The sequence below is a fragment of the Synchiropus splendidus genome, chromosome 6 (genome assembly GCF_027744825.2).
Source record: "Synchiropus splendidus isolate RoL2022-P1 chromosome 6, RoL_Sspl_1.0, whole genome shotgun sequence".
NCBI classification, from domain to species: domain Eukaryota; kingdom Metazoa; phylum Chordata; class Actinopteri; order Syngnathiformes; family Callionymidae; genus Synchiropus; species Synchiropus splendidus.
In genome coordinates this window covers 16038776-16063577 of record NC_071339.1, presented here as the reverse complement: position 1 = coordinate 16063577, position 24802 = coordinate 16038776, and the positions used below count along the sequence as shown (strand labels likewise).

The 24802-nt window shown below is 45.6% G+C and overlaps 1 protein-coding gene across 3 annotated transcripts in view; it reads left to right on the top strand.

The window, feature by feature from the left end:
- prickle2b (prickle homolog 2b) overlaps positions 1 to 24802 on the top strand; it is a 91696-nt gene that overhangs the window by 54815 nt on the left and 12079 nt on the right. For 2 of the 3 annotated variants that reach the window (XM_053867611.1, XM_053867610.1), the window contains one exon: positions 23609 to 23792. In XM_053867611.1, the coding sequence (XP_053723586.1) occupies positions 23609 to 23792 (184 nt within the window). Of the gene's footprint in view, positions 1 to 17699; positions 18005 to 23608; positions 23793 to 24802 lie in introns of those variants that run through there. The other variant, XM_053867612.1, reaches the window with a different exon arrangement.

Here is a 24802-nt window from a genome sequence, read left to right as displayed (position 1 = left end):
GTTTGGGCAGAAGTCGGCCATTTTAAAGCTTGCTGTTAACTAGTTTCATTAAAGCCGCAGCTGCTTATTATGCTTCGGAACGGCTTCAAGTTGGTGGTTGATCTCGGCAGCATTCGAGCTGTTTGCCGATTATTAACGGCAATAAAGTAATCCTGCTAGTAATTCCGATGCAAATGTGACATCAGCATGGAAAAACTTCCCAGTCACATTCTTTCTACCGACATAATTTGAACTCCTGGTTCTTTTATTCCTAACAGAGTCTCAACATTTTGAACAACGGACTCGTTGAACTCTTTTGTCTGTGTGAAAAGCTGTTTGTGGAAACTGTTGTCTCGGCCTGAATCGAGTCTGTTTTGTTTTGTGAGTTTTTCTATAAACTTTCTATGTTGCAGTGTTCTCGTGGCTCTGCTTTCCTCCTGAGACAAACCTTCTTCACTCCCATAGCGTAACATATTGACATTGGGAAAGTGCACTTTTGCGCCCAATGCTGACACCGAAGGCAGCCTTCAGCTTTGCATGTTGAGGCATTAGGCTTTCAATTGAAGCATGTGTTCCGCCTTCCACAGCATATCATGACGCCTTGGGCAGCACATCACATGAAATTAAGATGGAGGTTGGTGTTAGGTAAGCCATAGGATGGTGTTCCTTTCCTTCTACATGAAACAACGTGTCAATCGCTATTTAAAGCCTCTCAAATGGTTGTGTGTTTCGGTCACTAAGGAGGAGAGCCACAAAAAAGGGTTATTAACAGCAACTGACATCGGATGTAATTCAGTGAAGAGAGCTTCCGAACGTCTCCCTGCTCCTCGCCCTGGCACATTGTGTGGATGATCCGCACTCACCGACAAATCCCATCCTCTAATATTCCTGTGAGAACTAACCATCTAACCTGGACCGGAATGATGGTGGTTAAGGACAAATCTGCAGGTTAGCATCAGTGCGACTCTCAATCCAGCTAATGTCATGTTTGTGTAGTCACCATTTATAGAGGCGGACTCGAGGACCAGTGCTACGTCAGGTTATACACACGCCTTTTCTGTTGTATGTGTCTTCATTTCTTCCTGAGGAGCCGACAATTCTTTGACGCTATGTCAGCATGCAGCAGAAGCTACACTAACTGTGTATTTAGGTTGCTTACTCCGAATTTCAGAATCCAAATTCCATTCCTGTAGTCGGACTTAGCTGTTAACTTGGATTTCATGAGTCAGATCTAAGTGGGATCAGATCTAAGTTTGCACTGATCAGTAGGATATTTGAAGCCTGCAAGCTCACCCCCTTATTTTAGCGAGAAGACGGGGGTTACAGTAAAAACGATTGTCATGTTCTTGTGATCTGGATTGCAGCGCACCTGATCCAGGTGTCAGGGAGCAGCAGAATGGTCTGGTGTTGACACAAGTCTTTTTTTTAGGCTTTCTAGGGGTTGGTTTGTAGTTAAAAGTCATAGCCCAGTATAAGTGTAAATGGTGAATCAGGTGTGACCAGAGGATGAGGTGAAGCTGGTGGAAATGACTGAAAACAAAAGCTTTCCAAAGCGTGAAATCACCTGTTGGGTTTGCTGTCTCAGCAGTTTCTCATTACTTAAACAGGTCTGTGTCACTGCTCTAACATAAAAGGCTCAAAGTATATTCAGAATGAGCGGCGGAGACAGACAAGTCTGCTTTAGCTGCTCCAACAAAATGAGAGGAAACACTCTGTCTAAACACAGAGTTCCAGCAGAGCAAGAAGCAATATTTAAAGAGCAAGCGAAGAGGATTGGGGAAAAGTAATAAAACATCTGAGCGCAGTATCAAGTCGTTCCTCTCGGTGCGAACAGCCTCGCTGTTCAAATGAGGTGGATTTGGCTAATCGGCTCTGGGCTTGTAAGTTTCTGCTCCCAGAATTCTTCATTTGTAACGCTTTTTGGTCAAACACAGCTGCGAAAATGTCAAGCTGCAGCAAGGTCGGCGGTTAGCTTCCCGGACAAAGATGCAGTGTGTGAGATTGGTCAGGCGTTTTCAAGGATCTGTTTCGCCGACGTGTGCGCGTCTATATTTGTCCTCCTGATTTAGCGGCGAGTTGGCTCTCAAATCCACATGTTTATCGATGACTGACCGCTCTGACGCTTCCCACACTGCCAAGCAGCTCACATGCTGCTCTTCTCAACTGAAGGTAGTCTCACTGTGAGGCATCCAGAGGGTCCATCACACTGCAGTGATCGTGAAGCTCCTTCTCCAGAAACAAGGTCATTTGGTGAACATAGAGCAGGAGGTAAAACTACTGCCTTCTTACTAAAATGTTCTCATCATTCATCTGTTGCTCCTTCTTGTGGTATTGTCCGACCTTTGGGAAGTGAGCCCTTGTCTTCAAGCTACCTTTCCACACTTGTCATTCATCAACTCTCAGGGCCCTTAAATGCTTCCACTCCTGACCATTGTAAGTCCAAGATCTTAAATTGAGAATGTGCTTTTCTGGCTCAATACCAGTTGGACAAATGGGAACTCGACCTGGAAGAGTCTGGGTGGTGGAATTGCATCCTCTTCAGACTCTATAACTGTGTACCTCCCCAAATCTTGGCCCCCTTGCACTGGGCTTGGATTCGTCCTGTAGCCATACTGTCCCATACTCCTGCTCTTTCACTGACCCGTGGGTGTCTCACAGTGCCTTCTATTATTTTGAGGGCTCCTCATCAAACATACAAGGTGCACATTTTTACCATCCTACCACCATATGTCACACAGAGTGACTGACATTGTTAAAACTCAACAAACTCAAGTCTCATTTTTTAAAAATCATTTCAACCTCTAATTTAACTGTAGTAGATTTGGGTTATTTTAAGATTTTTCATCTTAGAATGGAGTCAAAATATCTTGAGAAAATACTGTTTTGAGAGCTACGCTAAACGTTTCCAAACTAAAAAAAAACCTATGCCCATTTAAAGCTGCAGCCCATCACTAATGTTGTTCTGCTGCTACTGTCAGAACTGACCTCTCATGTTGAAGTGCCAGACCCTGGAAAAAGTGAGCAAAATACAACTTAATTGTTGCAGTTAAAGATTAACTCATGTTATTGTTATCTATTTATTTGATGTTTACATTGGATCTAATGCTTTGAAATACTCAGTCTGACTTGAAGTTCAATGGCAGTATCACACGACTTGCAAGTGAGGTCACATTTTGAAAAAGCTTTTCATTTTAGTGATAAAACACATCATAGCAGCCTTGTTTTGAAACCTCTCACTCTCAATTACGATTAAATTGTGTTGTGAAATAGCTTTTCATCATTCATTTTAAAATCCTCTTCTTTGAACCACATTATTATTATATAAGGGACATTTCTGTGGTTCAGATTATTGTTCCTCATGACAAGATAAAAACACGTTTTATCTTATTTTTTCCGGTGAGAACATCCTGTCGTCTCTGAAGCTGTTGAATCGAACGCTGGACTTTTTCCTGCAGAATACTTTCCAACGGCTCTCACTGCTTATCTCCGGGTCCTTAATTCCATTCTCACTCAAGGTCAGCTCTGCTTTGTGTAACAGCCTTTGCTGAATGTCCGCCGAGTCGGCCATGACTCCTCAAGTCGGTGAGCGGAGCTGGCAGGCCGACGCGAGAGCTCCAAAATTTACCCAGCCTGCCGAGCAGGAAGGTGACGAATTTCACCCCTGCGCTCTAAAGGAGAGTCTGGAAGTGAGAAGGCAGCTCGCCTGTTTGTCGGCCGCTTCATTTGTGCTTCCTCTTTGTTTACTGCGCTGAAGTCACAACAGAGCAAACCGACATCAGCGGGGATGGATGCATGTGAATAGATTACAGACCCCGCTTGGTTTCCAGAAATAATGTAATTCGTTGCACATGGGTGCTAAATAATTCCTCCCAGATGTGTGGCGCTCATGTGCTGTCAAGGCTGAGCACCTCCGCCTCATCGTTGTTTTCCAATCCGGCTGATCCCCGATCCGCCCAGCTCATCCCTGCTATTGATCGGATATTGTTTGGGAAAATGAAAGTCTGCGCTTTAAGCAGTCAATTGAAACACGGTTTGACTTTAACGTGAGATCAATAGGGTTCACTGTGGTGGAGCCAGTCACATGACCGACCCCTGAAGAGTCAGATGGACGGCGGCAGCTGCTTCATGTAGATGAGCTGCTGATCAATGAGGCTCGGAGCCAGACTGCGGGTGGAGAGTCCGTAACTCTCTAACCGGAGCATGAGCGGGACAGGCGTCTGATCTGGTGAGGTACAGGGGAACACCCTGGACAGGCCTCTGGTCCATCACATGCAGACAACGTAGTCACACTTCCTGTCATCTAAATCAACAATTCTGAGCAGGAAATTGAAAAAATAGAAGCATGACTGGGACTCAGAGATCAGTGGTGGTGTGTTCAGATGCCGTAGACAATTCACACTGTGAGGAATGATAAAGCTGCAGTTTGAACACCCTTGAATTAAAACAAATGTAATCGTACATCGCAGTTAACTTGCAGTTAATCGCAAGTTAGTCACACTTTTTTATCTGTTCAAAATGTAACTTCAAGGAAGATTCTTTTATATTTGCTATTAATCTCAAGTTAACTCTGCTTCTGCGATTACATGAGATTTTAAAAATGAATCTATTGGCAGGCTCGGTTTTAATTCAATAAACAAGGTTCTCACCAACAACTGGTCCTCACAAAGACAACACTGAAGACATACGTGTCAGGTTCTTGCTGTAGTTGAAGATCAGCTTTCTGAAGAAGTCGCGCCAGTGGTTGGTTTGAATCTTGTTTGTGAGTCTTGTTTCTGAGACATTTATATAACTTACGCAGCTTGTGTGTGTTTCCTCTGGATTCTCTGGCTTTCAACATTCAGGAGGCAAATGAAAAAATGATATGATCTTTGATCAAAAGGTTGTTTTAACTACTGACTCACAAGTCAGTTTAGTTATTTTAAAAATGTAAATAAAAAAATTAAAAACACTGATAAATTAGGTGCTCTAATCAGATTCATTACATTTATTCATTTTTCTTGTTGTTTTTTTAGTTCTCAAAAATCTATATGTCCAAATAGTCATTTGAAAGAATCACGTTCTGCCCGTTGTTTTTAAATCAGAACACAGCACCAGAGAAGAGGGACTCTCCTCCTGCTGCAGAGCAATACATGAGGAAAAGCCACTCACTGATATTGAAGTAAACATGGCATGGACACAACACGTCTGCTCTGGTGTGACTCTCTGGGAACAGGGGGGGCCCCCACGTTATCTTAGCCAGGGGCCTGAGCTGGTCTGGAGCCAGCCCTGCTTTCATTCACTGACCTGCCACGAGTATTGAAATATAGATAATATAATGGGAATATTTAGAAATATGGAGCTAAAAAAGAAATCATAGCCAAGTGTTTTTAATGGTTTGATCAACTTATCCGAGTCAAAAAGAAATCCTAATTATTCCTAACATTTTTAGAGATTTGTTTTCCTCTGTCACTTTATATAAAGCACCATTCTGCTGATGCAAGTGTTTACTTCTGTCGTTTGGTTAAGCTTTTGCATAGAGCACATATCGAGTGTCACTTTGACCTGCAGGGGTCAAACAGGATCTGTGATCTGGCCGAGTGGCTTCACCTCGCCTCAACAAAATCTGGAGCTCACATCTGAAGTGAATATATTGGCATGTGTCTCCGCTGCAGACGGATGAGCTTGAAGACAGCGTCATCCATCCATCGTGCGCGTGTGTGTGTGATCCGTTTTTACTTCCTCTCTTCCCCGTAGACTGGACGGCATCTATTCTGACGCCAGTATCAGTCTTGTGACTGACACAGTCTTGGCATGCAAACACACTCTCCTTCCTGTCTGCAGCTGGCGCGCTGCTACGCTGCCCCATGAGAGCAGAGAGGAGCCAGAGCAGGCCCCGACATACTTGAGCTGCAGTGCTGTGATGTGATTCGACATGGCAGCTATGAGCTGTGCCTTTTCACAGATTAGTGTGTCACTCTGTGTTATGTTAGCCGGAGCTAACAGGTTTGTGGGAACAGTAGCTAAAGACACCGTTATGTTTGTGTGGCTGCTCATGCGTGTCCGCCTCTCGTGGCTCTTGGGTTCTCTGTTTCGGCCTCCACGTTGATGTGCCAGTGACGCTGGAGAACCTTCCTCTGGAGTCCCGCTCAGGATCCTCTCAGCTCAACGTGAGGGTTATGTGTCTCTGATCTCTCGTATCTTTCAAATGTGGAGTTGAAGGTCTGGTGAATAACAAGCAGTTTGGTTGTAGAGGTGCTTTCACACCAAACACGACTTGGCAACACCTGAAGTTACTGAGGAGTCAACATGGCGGGTCTTGTAGGAGGAATTGTGGCCCTTCGTCTCTGGGTCCATCAGGTCCTTCTGAGGAGGATCAGCTTAGTGAGTCATGAATGTTCACCAGCGCTATGATCAGCTTCTCTTCCGTTGAATTTTGCCTCTCTGCATACCACACAGTGAAATCTGGGCTCTGATTGGTCCATGCACCACGACCTGTCGCAACAAGTGTCCCCCAATTGTAGCTTTAGAGAACCTTTGAGATGGAGTTCACCAGGTTCCTGGAGCCACCTGTGGCTGTGTTCAAGTGTTGTTGTATGGCTGGTGGATGTTGCTGTGTGTTTTTATTCTTATTATTCATTGGCTCATGTACTTCTGTCAGTCACTAGCTTGCTAGCTGTTGATGACGATGGATCATATTTCATACTCGGGTTCTGCATCTCTGGTTATCGAGTTATCCAGAACCACAAGTTAAAATGGCTGAAGACGAGTCATGGCTTCCGAGTTGCGGCCACAGATATGCTTGTGGTCAGTGTTGATTAGGGATGGGCGATAACTTATCGTACATGACATACCGCCAAACACAGTCTCCAGCAGTCCCCCAGCGGCTTCTACCAGAGACGTGGAACATTGCATTTCTCATCTCTACACTTAAACATGTAAACATTAACAAATAATGATGTTGGAGACAAGCTCCACTAATAAGTTTTATCATAAAGGAGTTTCAAGAGAGACTGTAGTGTGTCCAACACATGGAATAGAATTAAATGTATTTATTGTGATAGTGGATGAACAACTGCTACTGCATCTTTGACAGAGCAGAATGTAGTGTGGTAGTGGCTGCTCTGACTAACATGTAGCATGTAGCATTGCTGGTGCCGTCCGGAAGCTGCATTACTGTTTTGTTTTCAACCTTTGTTTGTTATCAGTAGGTTTGAATATGAACTTTTTATTGATCATTGGTGCAACAAGGACAGCCGATGGGTGGAGAAATGTATTCTACTTAAAATTGGTGTTTATAAACCAGCAGATTTAGATCCCAGAAAAAAATAAGCCGGTCATATGTGGAGAGTTGGCCTGAGAGTTTCCGCCGCTGAGGCTCTCCAAGTTAGCGTCACTTGGACAGTGGGATCAGAGGCAGCGGTTGATGGGCAGTGACGCTGCCGAGTCGCAGTGGTCTTCACATAAATGGAGCAGAAACAACCAGCCTCCTTAAGCATGTAATTAGTTCTGCAAAGCTCCAGCGCCGGTGTGTTTGTATAGGCTCCACATTTTATCTGTATCTATGTGTCCTTGTTCCCGCGGCTGAATACTTGGCTGCTTTTCATATTTCTCTTTGCTCTTCCAGGCCCGGCACACTGGCCTCATTGATGCGTCGCGTCTTATCCTTATATTGCACTTCTTAAACTGGTCCCACACTGACGTTACTGTCTGCATGTGTGTGTCAACTTGTTTAGCTATACTTGTGGGGAACAATCCTTGGAAACACACCTCCTTGTGGGGACCTTTTGCTCTTTGGGGCTACTTGTGGGTACCCTTTGCCGGTCCCCACAAGGTTATACCTCAATTTAAGGATGAAGACTTCAAAATCAACAAGGTCATTATAATTGGGTTTCAGTTTGTCAGTTTGACTCCTGGTTAAGGTGAGCCTCTTGTTTTGGACGGTTAGGTTTCGGCTGAGAGGCTGGGGAAAGGGTTGTAGCAGTGAGAGGTCCTCACTAGGATAGAGGCGCGTGTGAGTTTGTGTACCTGTGAGTGCTTGTTTTAATGAATGTCTGAGTGTGTGTGTGTGTGTTCTTGCACTTCTATCTTTGTGAGAACCATGACTTTTTAATGGACAGAGTGAGGACATTTTGTCCGGTCCTCACTTTGTCTAAAAGTACAAAATAGCTGGGTTATTATGGTTGTGTTTTTGTTTGGTTCAGAGTGAAGGTTACGTTTAGCCATGTGTTTTGGATGGTCAGGTTTAGGGGAAGAGGCTGGGGAAAGGGTTATGTCAATGGCGGTCCTCACTAAGATAGGAACATGTGTGTGCTTGTGTGTGTGTGTGAGAGACACCTCTCCAATGATACATAATCAAGCATTCAGCTGCGAGCGCCGGCCAGCAGAAGTATGCTGCTGATGATGTGTGCATGCAAAAGAATAACAGGGTGTGATGTCATATGTGGGTCAGCAGAAGGGCATGATTGTGTCTGGCGCACCACAGGGGGCGCGAAGGGCCTGTTTCTGAGCGGCGAGCGCCAAACAGAGGCCCGTCTGTGGCCCGGAGAACCCGAGGAGTGCCAGGAGCCCGCGGGGCAAATGAATACGCCAGGAGAAGTGCCTTAAGAGAGGTGTGAAGGGAACCGGGGAGACACTGGCTTTTGTGTGGGAGCGGTCCTCCTCCTCCCTCGGCCCAGCAGCACACATGCCCTCTCTTTCTGCTGCTCGCACACACGCCGACACTTTTCCTTTCACAAACACCTCGCATGGAGGTTCACAGTTCAAATAAACAGCGGCCCATGCAGCAGGCCGTGTCTGGTGTAAACAGCGGTGGGCCGGGATGATTTACTCCCGCTCAGGGCACTGCTCTCTTTCAAGGCGTCCTAATGGGCCATGCAGAACCAACGGGGCCGATGGGGAACTCGACTCTGACCCAGAATTTTGGAAAAGCAACAGTGCTTTTACTGTCGGCGCTCAAAATGAAAATATGGCTCAGTGAGTTGCTTCACTCGCTTCAAACGTCTCCGGCTCCTTTGTGAGACCATGTCCTTCGAGTCTGGGCTGATCAAAACAAGTTCGTGTCTCCGGTGATTCAGAATCGATTGGTGGAGTGTGTCTTGAGAAGCTACTCATCATACTTCAGAACTCAAAAATGTTGAGCTGCGCCAGACCAACTAGCCCAGTAGTCATTTGACAGATCCAAATAATGTGGGGGATTTGAACCAGCAACCACTTACTCCGTACACATTCTTGATACCCATTTTGGACGAAAATGAACCACCAAATATGTTCTTTCCAACATGGAGATGCATGCTAGTGCTACTAGCACTGCTCTATCTGATAGAGGAGTGAGGCACCTTGATCCTGACCTCTCACTTGATCCTTACATCATGAAGATCCGCCCATTTTCTCCCAACCAAAAGTAAACCTTGGTTATTTGGATGTTGTGAACTGGCGCCACAAGTATGATCCATCCAATTACGTCATCAGATTCTCTTTGACTCACAACCCTCCTCCTTCCCCGCTTCCACTGAGTAAGCTTGTAAAGTAAAAAGCAAAAGTTGGCGGAAGCAACTCATCAACTCAAGTTGCTCGCATTCTAAAATAACAATGGTTGTGTGTTATTTAATTTAAAATACCTTCAATGTGGCGCATCAGTGTGTCTGAAACATTTCAGAATATATTTTGAATTCCAGTGGGTCTACAAAAGAAGGAAAAACTGAATAAAACATGGTTATATTTCAGTTGAACTCAAATTAATAAAACTTTTAAATGAGATTTTTCAGCACCATTTTTATAGTCTTAGTCTGAAGGACAGGCCACACTTTGCACAGGTCTGGTTCAGATGAACCATATCTGCTGTAAAATCAGCTTAGTCGACTCTGAGACCTGCCTAAAATGTTTCTGTTTTATGATGAGTGATACCTTTGTTACCAGTGTACAACTCACTTTTCTCACCCTCAGAGACATGGCGCTCCTTCAGAGAGCAGCCGGCTGTGCTGCATCTCTCCAGCCAATAATCCAGCTCAGGAGGTTCCAATAGATTCTTATCTGGCCAAGCAATTGTGTTTATGTACAACAGAGTTTGTCCTTGTGAAAACATGGACTGTGCTGGACGTGCTCGGCGCATACACAGATAATCTCTCCGTGAGATCATGGGAGAGTTTCAACAATGACACGGAAGATAAATAAAGACCAGGATTAATGTCAAATTTCATTGAAGTCAGGAGCAGACAACGGTGTTTCGGTCCAGCAGAAGTGATTTGTCCGCTGATATTCCAGGAAGTGTTCGATCTAATCTCTCCAACTTAGAACTTAGAGTCTAAATTTGTGCTTGAAGAGCAAAGTGGAGAGCTTGAAATATGAAAACCTTGGCGTGAAACCTAGAAAAGATTCTGTGAAAAACTGTGTCTCATTCAGATGAGTGCAATAAAATGATGCCATCAGGAGCCACTAAAGTACGGAGAGACAAGTCCTTCATTTGGGAGGTAAAGACGACGCTGATCTTGGTGGTGTGGCTTCTTTAAGTGCGTCTGACGGGAATCTCATGGACTAATTGAAGGTTCTTGAGGAACCTGGAGACCTCAGCTCTGCTCCTCCTCCTGCTGACACGTTCCCACTTGTACATTCTCTGCAGTATGAACACAGCAAATCAACCCTGACTGTACATTTTGCCTGTGTTTCTGTAGCCATTAATTAGCTTATCCAACGTTTCAAACAGGCAGGTTGCATGATGGGAAAACCCAGGCTGAAAGGACGTCTTTCTTCCGTCCCAATGGAAGTGTGTTGATAGCAAATTGCCAGCTACACTCAGGGTGTAGTTTTACACAAGCACAGCAGCACATTCATGCACACGTTGGGTCCAGAGCTGAGTGCCCTCCAGCTAAGCTCTGTGTGACCCACGCATCCCGTGTGTCGCTGCCATTGCCACAAGTCATTTTAAGCTAAATATTTAAATCTGCCAGTGTTTATTTAACTAACAGTTTCAGTTGGAGCGTTGCAACAGCACTGCGCTGCCGCCCGCCTGCTCCATTTACAATCTGTGCGCCTCACAAATCCACTCTTATTTCATGTCTCATTTGTTTATGGCAGCAGTTTACCTCCTTTACATTCATCTTGTGCCGTGATTTGTGCAAGTTTTTTTGTTTTTGTTGTATATCACATCATGTCTAAAACATGACAAAAGACAAGACAAAAGGAAAGGAAGATGGAGGAATTCCTTGAAACTGGCCTGGTTTCCGTTTGTTTTATCTATGAATCCTTATAGCTGCGACAAAAACAATCAATCTGACACCAAAAACATAACTTTGAAAGTGAATTTTGGATTTGGAATCTCGCACAAAACTTCCATCCATCTGGTCGTCCGTGCCACACCATCTATTCTCGAGGTGCACAACCTTACCTTAAACGTATGAACATCCCAACTTCTCCAACACATTCTCACTACCAAGGACTCAAATACCTACTATCTTCAAGTGACTTTCTGCCCTATATCGACCCATAAGTCGACCTTTATGACGCATACATGTTTCAGTTGAAGCCCATGAAAGCCCAAAGAAAGATGGAAGGTGGGGTTAGAGTTAGCCTTATGATGACAGATGCTTCAACCCTTTGAACTCTATAACCACAATCTGTTCTTTTAAGCGTGTCATGATGTGTTGTTGAGACTAAAAGACTGTGTAACACCAAGAAGGTGCAGATTAGTCTTCAACTTCTTCTCAAGCTTTTTCTGATGACTTAAAAAAGAACTCTGAAACAGAAAACAAAAAAGCTCTTGGTATAATTCATGCAGGTACTTTACTGGAGTCAGCTAAATGGCATCATGATAGTGATAGTCACGATAGTTCCCTTTCACTTTCCGCTGCTGCTTTCCTGCGCTTGTCCTCACTCTGCCCACACTCTCATGTGAGTAATGTTCTGTTTGCTAGTCTGCGCCGGAGCTTCCGTCAGTCCGAATGTGTGAAGAGTGGAGGAGGTGATTTGACAGGAATCAGTCTCACACTTTTGGAATCCTACCTGAATCACAAGTGTTTTTTTTCCCTTTTCTTGTGCATTTTTTTCTGGTTTTCTGGTGATGCATCTCTTCAGGGCAAACATTTACCCAAACATTCCCAAAAGTCAAAGCCCGCTCGCCACTCACGGTGTTGGTGTTCACACCAGAATCACACACATTTATTAAGGAGTTTTTTTTCTCTTTTTTGCCAAAAAAAGTCTCTGTATTTCCATGTATTTGTTCACGCAATGTGACAAGTACAACTCAAATACACTATCCATGTTTAATTTGTTAACATGTGACTGTCATCTCTACATTTTGGTTTCAAAGAGAGCACACAATCAATCACAGAAATATAAAGTGAAACGCAGCAACAAATCAAGGCTTGAGTTGGGTTGTGTTTCATTTCAGGTTTGGACGAGCGTGTGTTAGGCTTATGCTCAGCATCAGGGTTATGAAATGTGAAACGGACCTGTAATGAATGTAGCCACTAGCACGACAAGGCTTTATTTCTTCTGATTATTATTATTATTTTTCTTCTCACTGCAGTATAAATTGTACTGAGACTCAAGAACCTGCAGGTGATGTATTTCATAGAGTCATCGCAGCGCTACATCGTATCGTGAGGTTCTGGCCCGACCAAGCTCCAGCTCTCTTACAGCGGACTCCACTCACAGTTGTTGTGTGTTTTCTCTTGCTGTGTCTCTTCATGATCATATTTATTGGTTGTAACTCACTGAAAAGTGAGAGAAATTTTCTGTGAAGCTTTGCTTGAGGGTGATTTTATTATGATGATTTCAAGCTGTATTTCTATCAGCCACTATCTTCAAGGTGGCTTTTGAGTGGTTGAATGACAGACACTTGGCTGTCTACAAGCCCTCGTCTCATTGTTGTTTCCTCTTCTGCGTCCACATAGACTCACTGAGGTTCAAATATCAAAACAAGCGCCGCCTGTCCATCACACTTGAGCTAATGAGTCTGCAGACATCCATTATTGACGATGGAACACCTGGTGAGTCGACGAGGCCACAGGTGACGCGATCGTAGCTGAGAAACCATGAGTTTAGAGACGTGTATGAATGAAACAAAAGCCCACAATGTGTCAGCAGTTTGGATCTGACACCCACGAGGCTAAGCTGGGTTCTGATGACAAGGTGTGGAAGCGTCAGCGGAGGCAGAGAGAGAGAGCGTTGAGTCAGAGGAATAGCTGCAGGCTGCGGAGTGTGGGAGGTTTGGAGGTGGGTGGTTCATTCATGGAGCACGTTTCTGCCTCGCTGTTGCTCGGAGATAGAGGCTTCATATGACTCCACAAGTTTTCTAAAGATGATTCTTCGCTCTGAATGTTTAGCGCTCCACAAAACTCCTATTTCGATAATGACAGGCATGGATGAGGAGACGCTCGTGTCACGACTCATTTTTCACGCTCCTTTGTTCGCCATTCCCGCATCCCGGCGCGTCCAGCATTCCCGTTCAAGAGTTCCTCTGCGCTCCCTGCTCTTAAGTAGAGCGTGACCCAGTTATGTTAACCAATAAGTCATAAAACTTTATGGATGGTAAACATTGACACCGTAGACCCCATGGTTAGCTGTATCCATAAATGTATATATATGTATGACTCGAAAATGTTCTGTAAAGAATGTACATAAAAAAATTCTGAAAGTAAAACAAGACAAGAGCTTCTCTCTCTGGAGTGAGAGAGGAACTCAGTCATCCTGGAGAGAGTGAAGAAGACCCTCTGCTGCTCTAAGAGAAGTCTAAGTGTCTCCTGTCAGGTGACCAACTGGGAGGTGGGCCCGGGTGCTGACCTGGGACACCTCAGTATTCATCTGGGGAAGCACGACCTGACCTCAGGTAAGAGAGAGAGGGAGAAGTGGTGTGGGGTGAATGTAAAAAAAAAACATCCAACCATCCAAGTGAGCATCTGGACTCTTCTGAACTGGCTGACAACTCAAGTCAGGGGGTTAAATCCGCTCTGAAATGGACAATGAAGCGGTTAAGTTGGTGAAGCTCTCTCTGCGGGAACTTTAATGGGGGTTGTTTCTAGAAGGATGAGGTCACGTTTGATTGCTACAATGCTTCCCACTAAATTGCCTGCTGATGAACTTTACGAGGGTTTTCTCCCACAAACCGTGGATGATGCGGAGCGTTCTTACCAAAGCCACCTCTCCTGGAGCGCCACTCTCGTGTGTCTGGAGCTATCAGCTGTTGGAGTCCCAGCTGCCTCGTGTGTTGACTCTGGACTGATAGCTATCAGCATTTGCCACATGAAAGCACTTCAAAAAAAAAACACAAGATGGGAAGTTGGCTTCACTTCAGATCCAGATAAAGGAGCTGATTCATCTGTCGTGTCGTATCTGACAGTATGTAAATCCATCTGCGCCGGTGTGTAATGTGCTTGTAGGATAAGAGCCTTTGAGGCTGTAAAACTTCCCTGCATACTTGAGATAGGCCCAGAACCCCGACTCTATTTACAATATTGCTCCTCCTGCTCTTTGATAGAGACAAAGGGCTGAAAATGCTTATGCATGCTTGGGAAGGGAGTCAACCTGTTTGTCTAAAATTACCCGGCAGAGACTATTTGTGCGTGGCAGGAGTCCACGCGAGCGCTGCTATCTGTGGTATGTCCCCCGAGCTGGCCTCCACACTTTTGATTCTGTTTATTGAGGAAGGAGCAATTGCGCTCCAAACCAGTTCAGGTTGCTGCAGGCGCTGGACGCCGTCACTTACGGTCTTTTTGTGAAATCCTGCGGAGAGACAATGAGCTGTAATTGATACGTTCGGAGATGGGTTTACGACAAAGAGGGAGAGCGATGGAAGGGTGAGAGCCTCCCCTTCCCTGCCTGTGCCGCTTGGCAGCCGTTAGAAAGGCAGCGTTTTCTTATTTTCCTTTCCACACCTCTTTTTTTTTTATCTCTTGTTCTGCAGCATCGTGAAGAATCTTGACTGAATTACTCGCGCATACCTCCGAGCTCTGACCGCGCTGGCTCTGGACATGTTCTCTTTCTCTTTGACATATTGCGCGTAACACAAATAAGCAGATGGGGGAGAGCCACGGGACGCCGAGTGCACTCCCAACCTTATGGTTGGATGGTGAAGCAAATGCCGTTACACAGCTTATTAGCAGCTGAGATCGTGAAGGGACGCTGGGTCGGAGAGGCTTCAACTAAATGGAGTTGGACTGTGTAGCTGGACTACAATTCCCCGATGTTTTAACTGCACTCATATTTTGTAGGGCTGCAACGATTAGTCGGCATAGTCAACTGTAATCCACTATTATATTAGTCGGTCGTCGCTGAGCACAGTACACAGTAACAGGAGAAATGGCTGAGGTCACGTGACCAACCGCTGGACACATCAAAGGACACATACCGTTCACACCACATTTTGACCAATTCAAAACACTGAACAACAGTGTTCCTACATTTTATCGCCTTTTTTATATCACATTTTACAACACTACAGTCAGACATGTCTGTGTGTTTGTCAACCCGCACTCATCTTGTGCAGACAAATCCTTAAGGTAGTCCAAAACATTAGGAATGCAAATAGTTGTTGCATTCCTAATGTTTTGCGCCAATTCAACTACTTTTTCAGTCTATTTTGTCAATAAACTACTTACTTTAATTTCAGCCAGCTCCATGAAACCTTTTTTTTTTTTTAGAAAACAATGAGGACTCTCGTCGTGAAATAGGTTCTTTGAATCGACAGAATGTCCAGTCGACTCAAGTGATGCACTCTGCACTAAAGAACCATTCAAAGTCCATGTCAACTAAGAATGTGGACGCGACTATTGCGAATTCTGTTTGCTAGAATTCACACTGACGAATGAAAAATGGATCCATATATCAGTGGTGTTCTACTTTTCGGGAAGATATTACTTTCATAAAACACTTTCATTCTGATTCTGTTAGCCAGACAACCTTTGTTCTTCAAAGGAGTGTTCTGGTGTCAGTGGAACTATGGTTCTCAGCAGCCCTTTACAAGCCTAGGGTCCCCCAACGCTGGGATTTCGACCCCAAACACGGCCCCCTACGCTCACACCAAGCAGGTGGAGTCGCAGTGTTTTGGCTGTTTTTGTCAACATGATGTGAAGTGTGACTTGCAGTGTCTGTTGAGCAGTGATCCACCTTTTAAGGTGGACTGTTAAGGAGGACCAAGAAAGATGTACAACGCTCTCAATGTTATCCATCTGGCTCCCACCCGCGATCTACACGTTCTAACACGTTCCTCACCTCTACAGAGACTCTGGGGAAAGATCCTGGAGAAAACAGTGTACTAGCCACTTCTATTGCCCAGATGTCGCTGTGCACAGTAAAGCTGTAAACGGGTCTTGCGTCCTCCAACTACAGTAGCCTCAGGAGCACATAAGACACAACAATAACTCACGACACCTATATGATAACATGGTTCTCATACGTCACAGGCAAGTCATAGACGCAACACACGAGCTCAGCGATGTTTTACGTCGACATATCTACAAACTATTTTCATTCACACCAATTCTTATTATTATGTGTTTATTTAACTAGTTAAAGTAGTTGCTTAAGCTCCATTTTTAGCTGTCATTTTACACACTAGTATCCCCCCTTCCTGACACCAGTGTCTTCATTAGTCACTTGACCTCTGCTGACCAGTGATAATTCACCCTAAATCCACTGGCACGTCCTGCTAAGTCGCCCTTGTTTTTCATTCAAGCAGGTTTTCATTGGTCTGTAAGTCTTTTGTCGGGCTAATGTCCACTTCTTATGTTAAACAGCGCTGCTTTGTTGGCGGCTCCTGATCTCCGCTCCGCTCGGGTCAGCGTCCTGCAGCTTCTGCCTCTGCCTCGGTCCTCTGCCGCGGCCAAGCAGACTGAAGGAAAATGTTCCATTCTCATGCAAATGCCTCCTGAACAACAGTCATTGACGGTGCTAATTATGCCAGTGTTGGAGTGGAGCTGACTTGCTGACATCACACTGGGATTTTAACACTTGGAGGAGAGCTGCCCGGACATGTGTCAAGCTGCCGCCACTCAGGCTCCAGACCCACAGGAAGTGGGCGAGATGCCTTCACATTGTCGGCGAGCTCGTCCTTGGCCTGGATTTCTATTCAGGCTGAACAACCCGATGATCGGCTGTGACTCACAGTCAGTCTAGATAGGAATAGCTAGCAGTCAAACCCAATATCCTTCTAAACACATGAATAAATAATAATAATAAGTATTATTGTCATAAAATTAATAATAAAACTTAAGAGATATAATCGACCATAATGTTGTTCAATTTGACCGTTCAGAATGAACAAATACAGAGCCCAAAAGGATACGTTGAATATTTGCAAAATGTGTTTCTTGAATTAATTGGGAATTTAAATAGATTTGTTATGTTTTAGGAAAGATTTGAGATGAGGAATAATTGCTAGATATACATAAAAAGACAAATATATTTTGTGTTAATTTCAAATTAATATTACTTGTGCAAGTCACATGCTGATGTCACGAAACTTAAATTTCGTTTACATCTTTAATTTTTCAGGGGGAAATAACGCCGTATTTTGAAGTGAAGGAATTGATGCATGAGGTACTATCACAACCATGAAGAATAAGACGTCCCTGTGTGGGTGTTTAATACCTTTTGTTAATGCGTAACTGTTGCACGTTTAAAAGCGGCTGTAGGAAATATGATTTTATTGTGAAGTGGCAGACAGGAAGTGACTGTGATGCGCACGCGCGCTTGACGCGTGTTTAAAGGAAAGCTCCGCTGCTCATTGGCCGCTCGGCAGAGCTGAGGAGAAGCAGCAGCAGCAGCGCCACAGAAAGTGTCCCACGGATCTCCAGACTCCTGCGTCCGTGTGGGTGAGCGCTGCTTCCCGGGGATATTGCGCTTCTGGAGCCAGCTCGGAGCGGAAGCTGCCTCCTGGATCTGTTGGGGGACTTTCACGGGACCACGGACCAACACGGCGTTTGAACCCTCCACTCCGCGCAGACGGCGGCCGTTTTCGTGCCTTAGAACGGGACTTCATGTGAGTCGATCATGAGGAAGAGTTTCTTCCGAGCGCACCACTTCACGGACGCGGCTCGCTCGTGCGCGTAAGAAGGTGAGCGCTCTTCCAACTTCTTGACTGGGATATGTTTCACTGTAGACTGTAGTTAAACGTTCTGCGCCCCCCCCTCACCCCACCCCTCCCTTGGCTCAGACCCCCACCCGTCTCTCCTGGGTGCGCAGCTATCCGGGACGCGAGAAAGTCTTTTGTGCTGCCTCAGCGCCATATGGACCAAATTGCTCTGTAAATAACAGAAACCAACTGAAAACAGGCCTGTGGAGGTGATCCGACTTCCAAAACGGTCCCCGGTGCGCGTCTCTTCAACTCTTTTTTTGGAGTCGTTGTAGTCAGACGAGCCTCCATTATCTCCGTCAGCCCCGGAATAAATCCCGGACCAACCGAGCGCGACTTGACGGATGTTTCTTGGCTCCGTTGAGTTAAAAAGAATCTATATAAGTCGGGCTCCATGACTCTGGCAGACGGACTCCAAAGTCTGTTCCGCATTAAGCTTTGCTTGGCTCGGCCGAGACGCACTCTTTGGAAACACGCAGTGAAAAAGTCACGGAGCGAAATACCTGGAATCCTGGCTCCGGGTTCGCTGTAGGACTGTGATGTCGACCGTTAGGAGATGCGAGAATCACTTCGGTGCTTCTTCTTGGTGGTTCAAAGTAGTCAAAGTACTACTTTTATTAGAGGTGGTAAAGCTGGGGTCACTTATGGTTCAGAAATGATGCGCATCACCATTCAAGTCTGGGAAATGTTTCTTACTGTTGCCGCTATTTTAAAACAATCCAGTTACTCTTTAGAAGAAAAAAAAAACGTGAAACGTCCTGGAGCAAATAAACCAAAAATTATTTGCACAGAAAATAGTCCTGCTAAATTTGTTGACCAGGGCTGTTTTCACTTTCTATGTCTGCTTTCCTGTGTTCAGACCGTAACGTTTATCGTGAATGGGGTTGTATTAACTTAATGGTAGCTCACATGATGTTTACTTTTATAACAACTAAGTCGTCCAACATGAACGAGTTAGTTTTCCCGAATTAGTTGTGGACATGAAGCCAGTCCTGGTGACCGTGTATCACCTGGTGACGACAAATTGGTGGAGTTGCTTTCCATTGACAAGTTGGAGTTGTGCAAATGTATTCGTATCCATCAAAGCTGTGATCTTCACGCTTGTATCTCTCAAGATAAGTCAAGAAGATAAGAAGTCTCTCACCCATACATGAGGCGTTCATAAGATGTTGTCATTGTTGTGTTGTGAGATTCTTGTCTTGACCATCACAACAAGAATCTTTTTTTTTTTTAAGTGTTGGAGTTTGTTTTCTGGGTCACGCAAGATGACAAAGTTCAGTCGGCAAGGTTTTGAATTCAGACTTTCATGAGCTAAATCAGACTTCTGACCCGCACAGTTGCAGGGACATTGCTGAAGGTTGACTGAGGCCAGCAGGCGAGTCTTGACTGACAAGGACACGACTCAGTAATGTGTTATGACAGGTGGACGCTGCTCTAATCGCTGTCCTTAGGAACTCGGTGCATCTGGCTCCTGCTAATTGGCTGCTAATGAAAAGCATCTCGGAGCGCCTGACTCTTGTCAGGAACACCTCCACTCCGAGCCCAAAGCTCAGGTGCAGAGTCGGGCCAGCTCGCCGCGCCCGTCCTCGTCCGCGCTCGCCCACCTCATCCAAGGGAAACAAGAGCAAGACAAGACGTTGAGCTGTTTTCAGCTGCCAGTTGAGATCTGAATCTGTTGTTTGGATAGCCAGGCGTCGAGTGGCGGAAATCAAACTTTATCTCCTCAAACTGCCTCCATTGTTGGACGGAGGCCGCGGGTGGTTCGGCGACCGCTATCAGGCGCTAGTTACATATTAAAGCGGTCTGTTGCCAGGGAGGCCGAGGCGATGATGATTAACCTGAGAGTGAATGATTGTCCCTACGCATCCCAGTCAACAGCCGCTCTCTCCGAAAACAGACCCCCCAGGTCTTGAGCAAATCTCCAACCAGCCGGCATTTGCATCTTCCCTGGAGACGGGGAGGTCTGGGCGCGTTGGGGAGAGAGGGCGACTTCCTCCACTTTACCTCCCTGGCCATTTACGAGGCAGCGGCCGCTTGTACTACCCTGCTCCCCAAATCTCTCCTAATTGAAATCGCGAAGATTACAAGGGGAAGCTCTGGGATTACATTTCAGTGGAGGGGAAATCCTGGACGTGCGCTCCGTTGTAAATCATGAGGAGGGGGAGCGGCAGGCCGCGGTGGGTCCACAGCTGAGGTGGGACTTCAAAAAAGTCTTGCTTGCTTGCAGTGTTTGTGTGAACCCAACCTAGAGAGGGTTCCAGAACTACCACCGCCTCTACCAGACAGTGTCTTTCACTGCAGATGAGACAAAAACGGCACTGTATTTGGGTGTTTTTCCACATTTATTTAATGGATGTGATGTAATACCTTCATGGCAATGAGTCAAAAGGGAACAGCAGGTGGCACTGACGTTCCAAACACACTCGCACAACACACAGTCAGTGAGAGGAAGAAAGGCAGTTGCTAAAAATGAGCGAATATTTGGATTATGTTTTTTTTAGTGGGTGACAAAGATCCAAATATGTTTCCTTTTTGTTTACTGGGTATTAGTTTAACTGGGGTTTCAGGCTCTTGGTAGGTGGATCTGGAAGGTTGGCAGTCGTTCTCACAAAAAGCCAACTTTACTTTAAAACAAATATTGCCAGCAAAAAAGTACAAATTTGAACATATGAAGGTTTCATTCTCACGTTTCTGATGGATGGAGAAAAGCAAAACAAACAGACCTGCAATGAATGCTGGGACAGTCAGTTAGTTTTTGACTGAGAATATATTATAATGTTTTTTGTTACTTTTACTTAAATGTTGTGTGAAATGTTCGTCTAACGCAGGGAATTGAGTTGAAATCAAGCTGATGTGAGTTTTGCTTCAACACATGCTTGAAGTTGAAACAAAAATGTACGTTTAGCTGTGGCAGAAGGTTGTGAGCCTTTATTTAAAGTGACCAACTAATATGTAGTTATCTGTTTCTTCATAATGTGTGTCACTAATAAACCCATTCATTCAAGTGTATAATAAAGTAAACAAGTATTTAAAGAAATCTATTTGCTAAGTGTCAAATAAGGAAACAATAGAACAATTTATTTTGATAATATTTACAGATATAAATTGGCTGAATGTTTTTTCCCTAGCACCATCATTTGCCCGACCACAGTTGAAGGACACTTTCAAACCGTCTCTCTGGTTGTGAGCTGTGTTTCTTCAGATCCACTGTGACTGTGTGAGTGAGCCAGGAATACCTGAGAAGCAGCTGGCATGACGTCACGACGGCCCTACCAAACATTCTTAGCACAACTTTTGACACCATTTGTTTGGCTCCTCTTCCTTCAGAACCAACCAGTTCACCCGCTCTGGGCGCAAAGATCTCGCCGACATGTTGCCTCAGGCTGTGTCGGATTGGCCGAGATCCCTCCTAAACCTCGGCTCTCTTGTCGGTGGAGTTGATGTCTTTGTCAGCGCGAGTCCCGTTGCTCCTTAGGCCGCATTAATAATGGAGGCTCGCTAATATTTCTGGGGCGAGCGCTGTGGCTTGGCTTTACGACCGTCTCTCTGTTCAGCGCAGCGTTGAAAGCTGGAGAAGACAGTAATAGACTCCCTGTCGTCTGGCGGATGGAAAGAATCTCCAGTGATGATGGAAGATTCTTCCAACGACATGGATTTGTGCCGCTTCTCTTAAAGGCCTGTTTATCATGTGATCAGTCCCGGCATGTCAGGGAGCGCCCCGCTTCGATAGCTGCAAGTGGGCGTTGAGTGGTGTCTCTTTCTTTCGTCGAAGCCCATCAGCGTTAAGCCAAACACAGTGAAGAGCTTTGTTAACTGAGACTGAGCCACTGAGAAGAAGGGCTGCTTCAGGGAGGAGATAAGAGGCGTCCTGAGCAGCTCCCCACTTGGCCGTCCAAGCTCTTTGCACTTCCTCTGCCAGGCAAGCTGTTAGTATGTCCAACAGTGAATGTCCTTAAGCCTCTCCGCGAGGGCTTAATGTCAGACAGGCAGGCGTCTGTCTGCGAGGGTAATGAGATTGTCTCCGTGTTTTGGCCGGGACGGGTTAGTGGGCCAGGACCTCCCGGCCGCCCCAAACACCCGCTTAATCTGGATTTGTGTCCTCCCTTTTTTTCACACTTGTGATGTCTAGATTTGCTCGCAGGTTTCCGCGCGGCCACTTCGCCGCACTGTTTATTTTTTTTTTGAGTCAACACCCCCCTGAGAGGTGTTTGAGTTGATGAAGTCCAACGACCCTCTTTACGGCTCCCGGGACACTCGTGAAGATGAAAGAGAAGGAAGGAGGAGTCGCGGTTAAACACCCCAGCCATCATTTCCATAGAAACTGACGCACTGGTACTTTCTACTTTACGACCTTCAGACAAAGGGGGGTTGAGCGCCGTCCTAGCTTAGCGACTGCTAATATACTCGTCTCATTTCGATGGGTCACACATCACCTCGGACCATCCGTCATTATGATGAGTGTCGCGACGGCTGTTTTGAGGGCAGTTTAACATTGCTAACGTTTGACTGTGGGAGCTGCGGTGGGAGGTCTTCACCTTTGACCCGTGTGGGGTCCAACTGCCTGGAGGAGACACAGTTTTCCCAGATTTTAGCAAGGATAAAGTGAGGTCAGCTGAGTTGAGGTGGAACAAATCTGAGAACTTCCACCCTTAAATTCCCCTCTTGGTCTTCCCCAAGCCGGTTCCACCTCTCTCTCCGCTAACCCCGCCAATAACACAAATCAGCCTGTTTTGCTTCACCTCTGCGGCGACCTGGAGGTTTGTTATCGTCAGACGGGAAATCTTGTCCGTACGCTGACATGGAGGCCATAAAAGAAAGCAACCAAGTCTGTGGAAAGGCGCAGTGCATTGCTTCACAGACGCCCTCAAAGACTCGTATCTCCAGAATACATTCATCATGTGTTTTAACAAGCATTGTTGGGTTTCTTTTGGTAACTGTAGGCCTTTAATAAAAGTGTGGAAATGGCCTCAATGGTCATTTAACCCTGTCATAAAACAGGGGTTTGTAATTGTCCGTGCTTTAGCTGATGACGTTCTGGTGCAGGAATTCAAAAAGACAATTCAAAAGTGGATGAACCCTGATATTTGGTCTGGCAGGTTTCCTTGCCCCCTGCTGGTTGGACGTTCCACATCATGACCTGCACCAAGGAGGCAGTGATTTGCATGCATTGGTTTTGTTTGTCCATGTCCAAAATAACTGGAAAAGTGAAGGATGGATTTGGATTGGGTTTGAATGTGTGGAATGGGGAGTGATGTGGGTCATTTTTTGGCCATCATTTCAAGCATTCACTACAGAAGATGGACGCACTTTTATTACAAGGTCTTCCTTACTCATTGTTGGTTGGGGTTGGGGTTCTCACCATTGTGGCCAGGGTTCGATTCCCGGTCTGGGAATAAGGGTTGAGTTCTGTAGAAGATTCTGTGTCTGTGCTCTTTTTATGTCTCACTTATATTGGCAACTCTACAGCGCCACTTACAGGCCTCTCTTGCAAAATGCAGGGGATTTATGTGCAACATTTCATGAGTCACATGTCCACGGTTTGTTTCTTCGCCTGTACTAACAGATGCTTTTGACTTCTTGCGGCAGGAAGATCTGTGTGCACTGCAAGTGTCGCCCAGAGGAGCATGCAGTGACAGCCATGCCTGTAGAAATGGAGAAGACGGTCACCAAGTTAATGTACGACTTCCAGAGGAACTCCACCTCGGACGATGACTCTGGATGTGCCCTGGAGGAGTACGCCTGGGTGCCGCCGGGACTCAAACCCGAACAGGTACAGCTCATCCTTCCGCTCTCTTAGCCGAGCTCAGGAGCTCTAATGAGGAGCCCAGGCCTTCCTCTCCTCTGAAACCTCCTCCAGCTCCTCTGGTCTTCCAGAGACACTGATGAATCAGCTCCAAGCTAATAGCATTCACATGCTAACAGAGGCACTAATCGCTCATTCATTCTAGCTAGCGCACTTGCTGAGCTTCCCCGCGGAGACTGAGCTAAGTCGCTGTAAAACACATCAGATGGCGCTGAGCACAGCACACGAGAGCCTCTCCTCCAATACTCTGGCCTCCAGTTTTATAGGACAATGGAGAGTGTTTATGGCGGCGGCTTCGTCATGAAGCGGTCAATACAGCATTGGGCCTTGAAAATGAGAGCAATTATTTCTCCTCCTGGGTCAGGTGTCAAACCTCCTGGTGTATTACAGGGGTCACGAAGAATTACTGAAAATCAAGGTTGGTTGCTCGAAAGAAAATGTCAACCCTTAGAGCTCAGAGCACTGGTCTTGAAATTGTCAACGTCGGCTAAAGGTGAAGACGGCTGCAGTCGTCTTTTGGCATCACAAACTGAAAAAAATATCACTTCTACTTTAAAGAAATATTGATGGCAACGTAATTCATGAACATTTCACGACAACTGTGGATTGTAAAACGCTGCCATGAGCTGAAGAAGACATGGCGACATACAAGGGAAGATTTTGAGTGGAACCAAGAGACCAGCCACGGAAGGAAAAAATGCTTTTGGGAAGCGGTGGAGTGAAGGCGGTGGGGAAAAAGGCGCCAGGAAATTATTGACTGTAGTAATAGTGTAAAATGAACAAAGCCGAGGAAGGAAATTTACATTGAACCGCACAAAAGAGTTTGGTGACAGAATAATGTCTGTAGGAACAAAGTCTTGAAAGACTACAGCCTCTGTAACGTTCATGAGAAATGACTGACAGAAGACGTGCACCCCAGTCTCCGGCCTCCTGACACGTTACCCATCTAGTTCCAGGGATTAGGTTTGACCATGTCA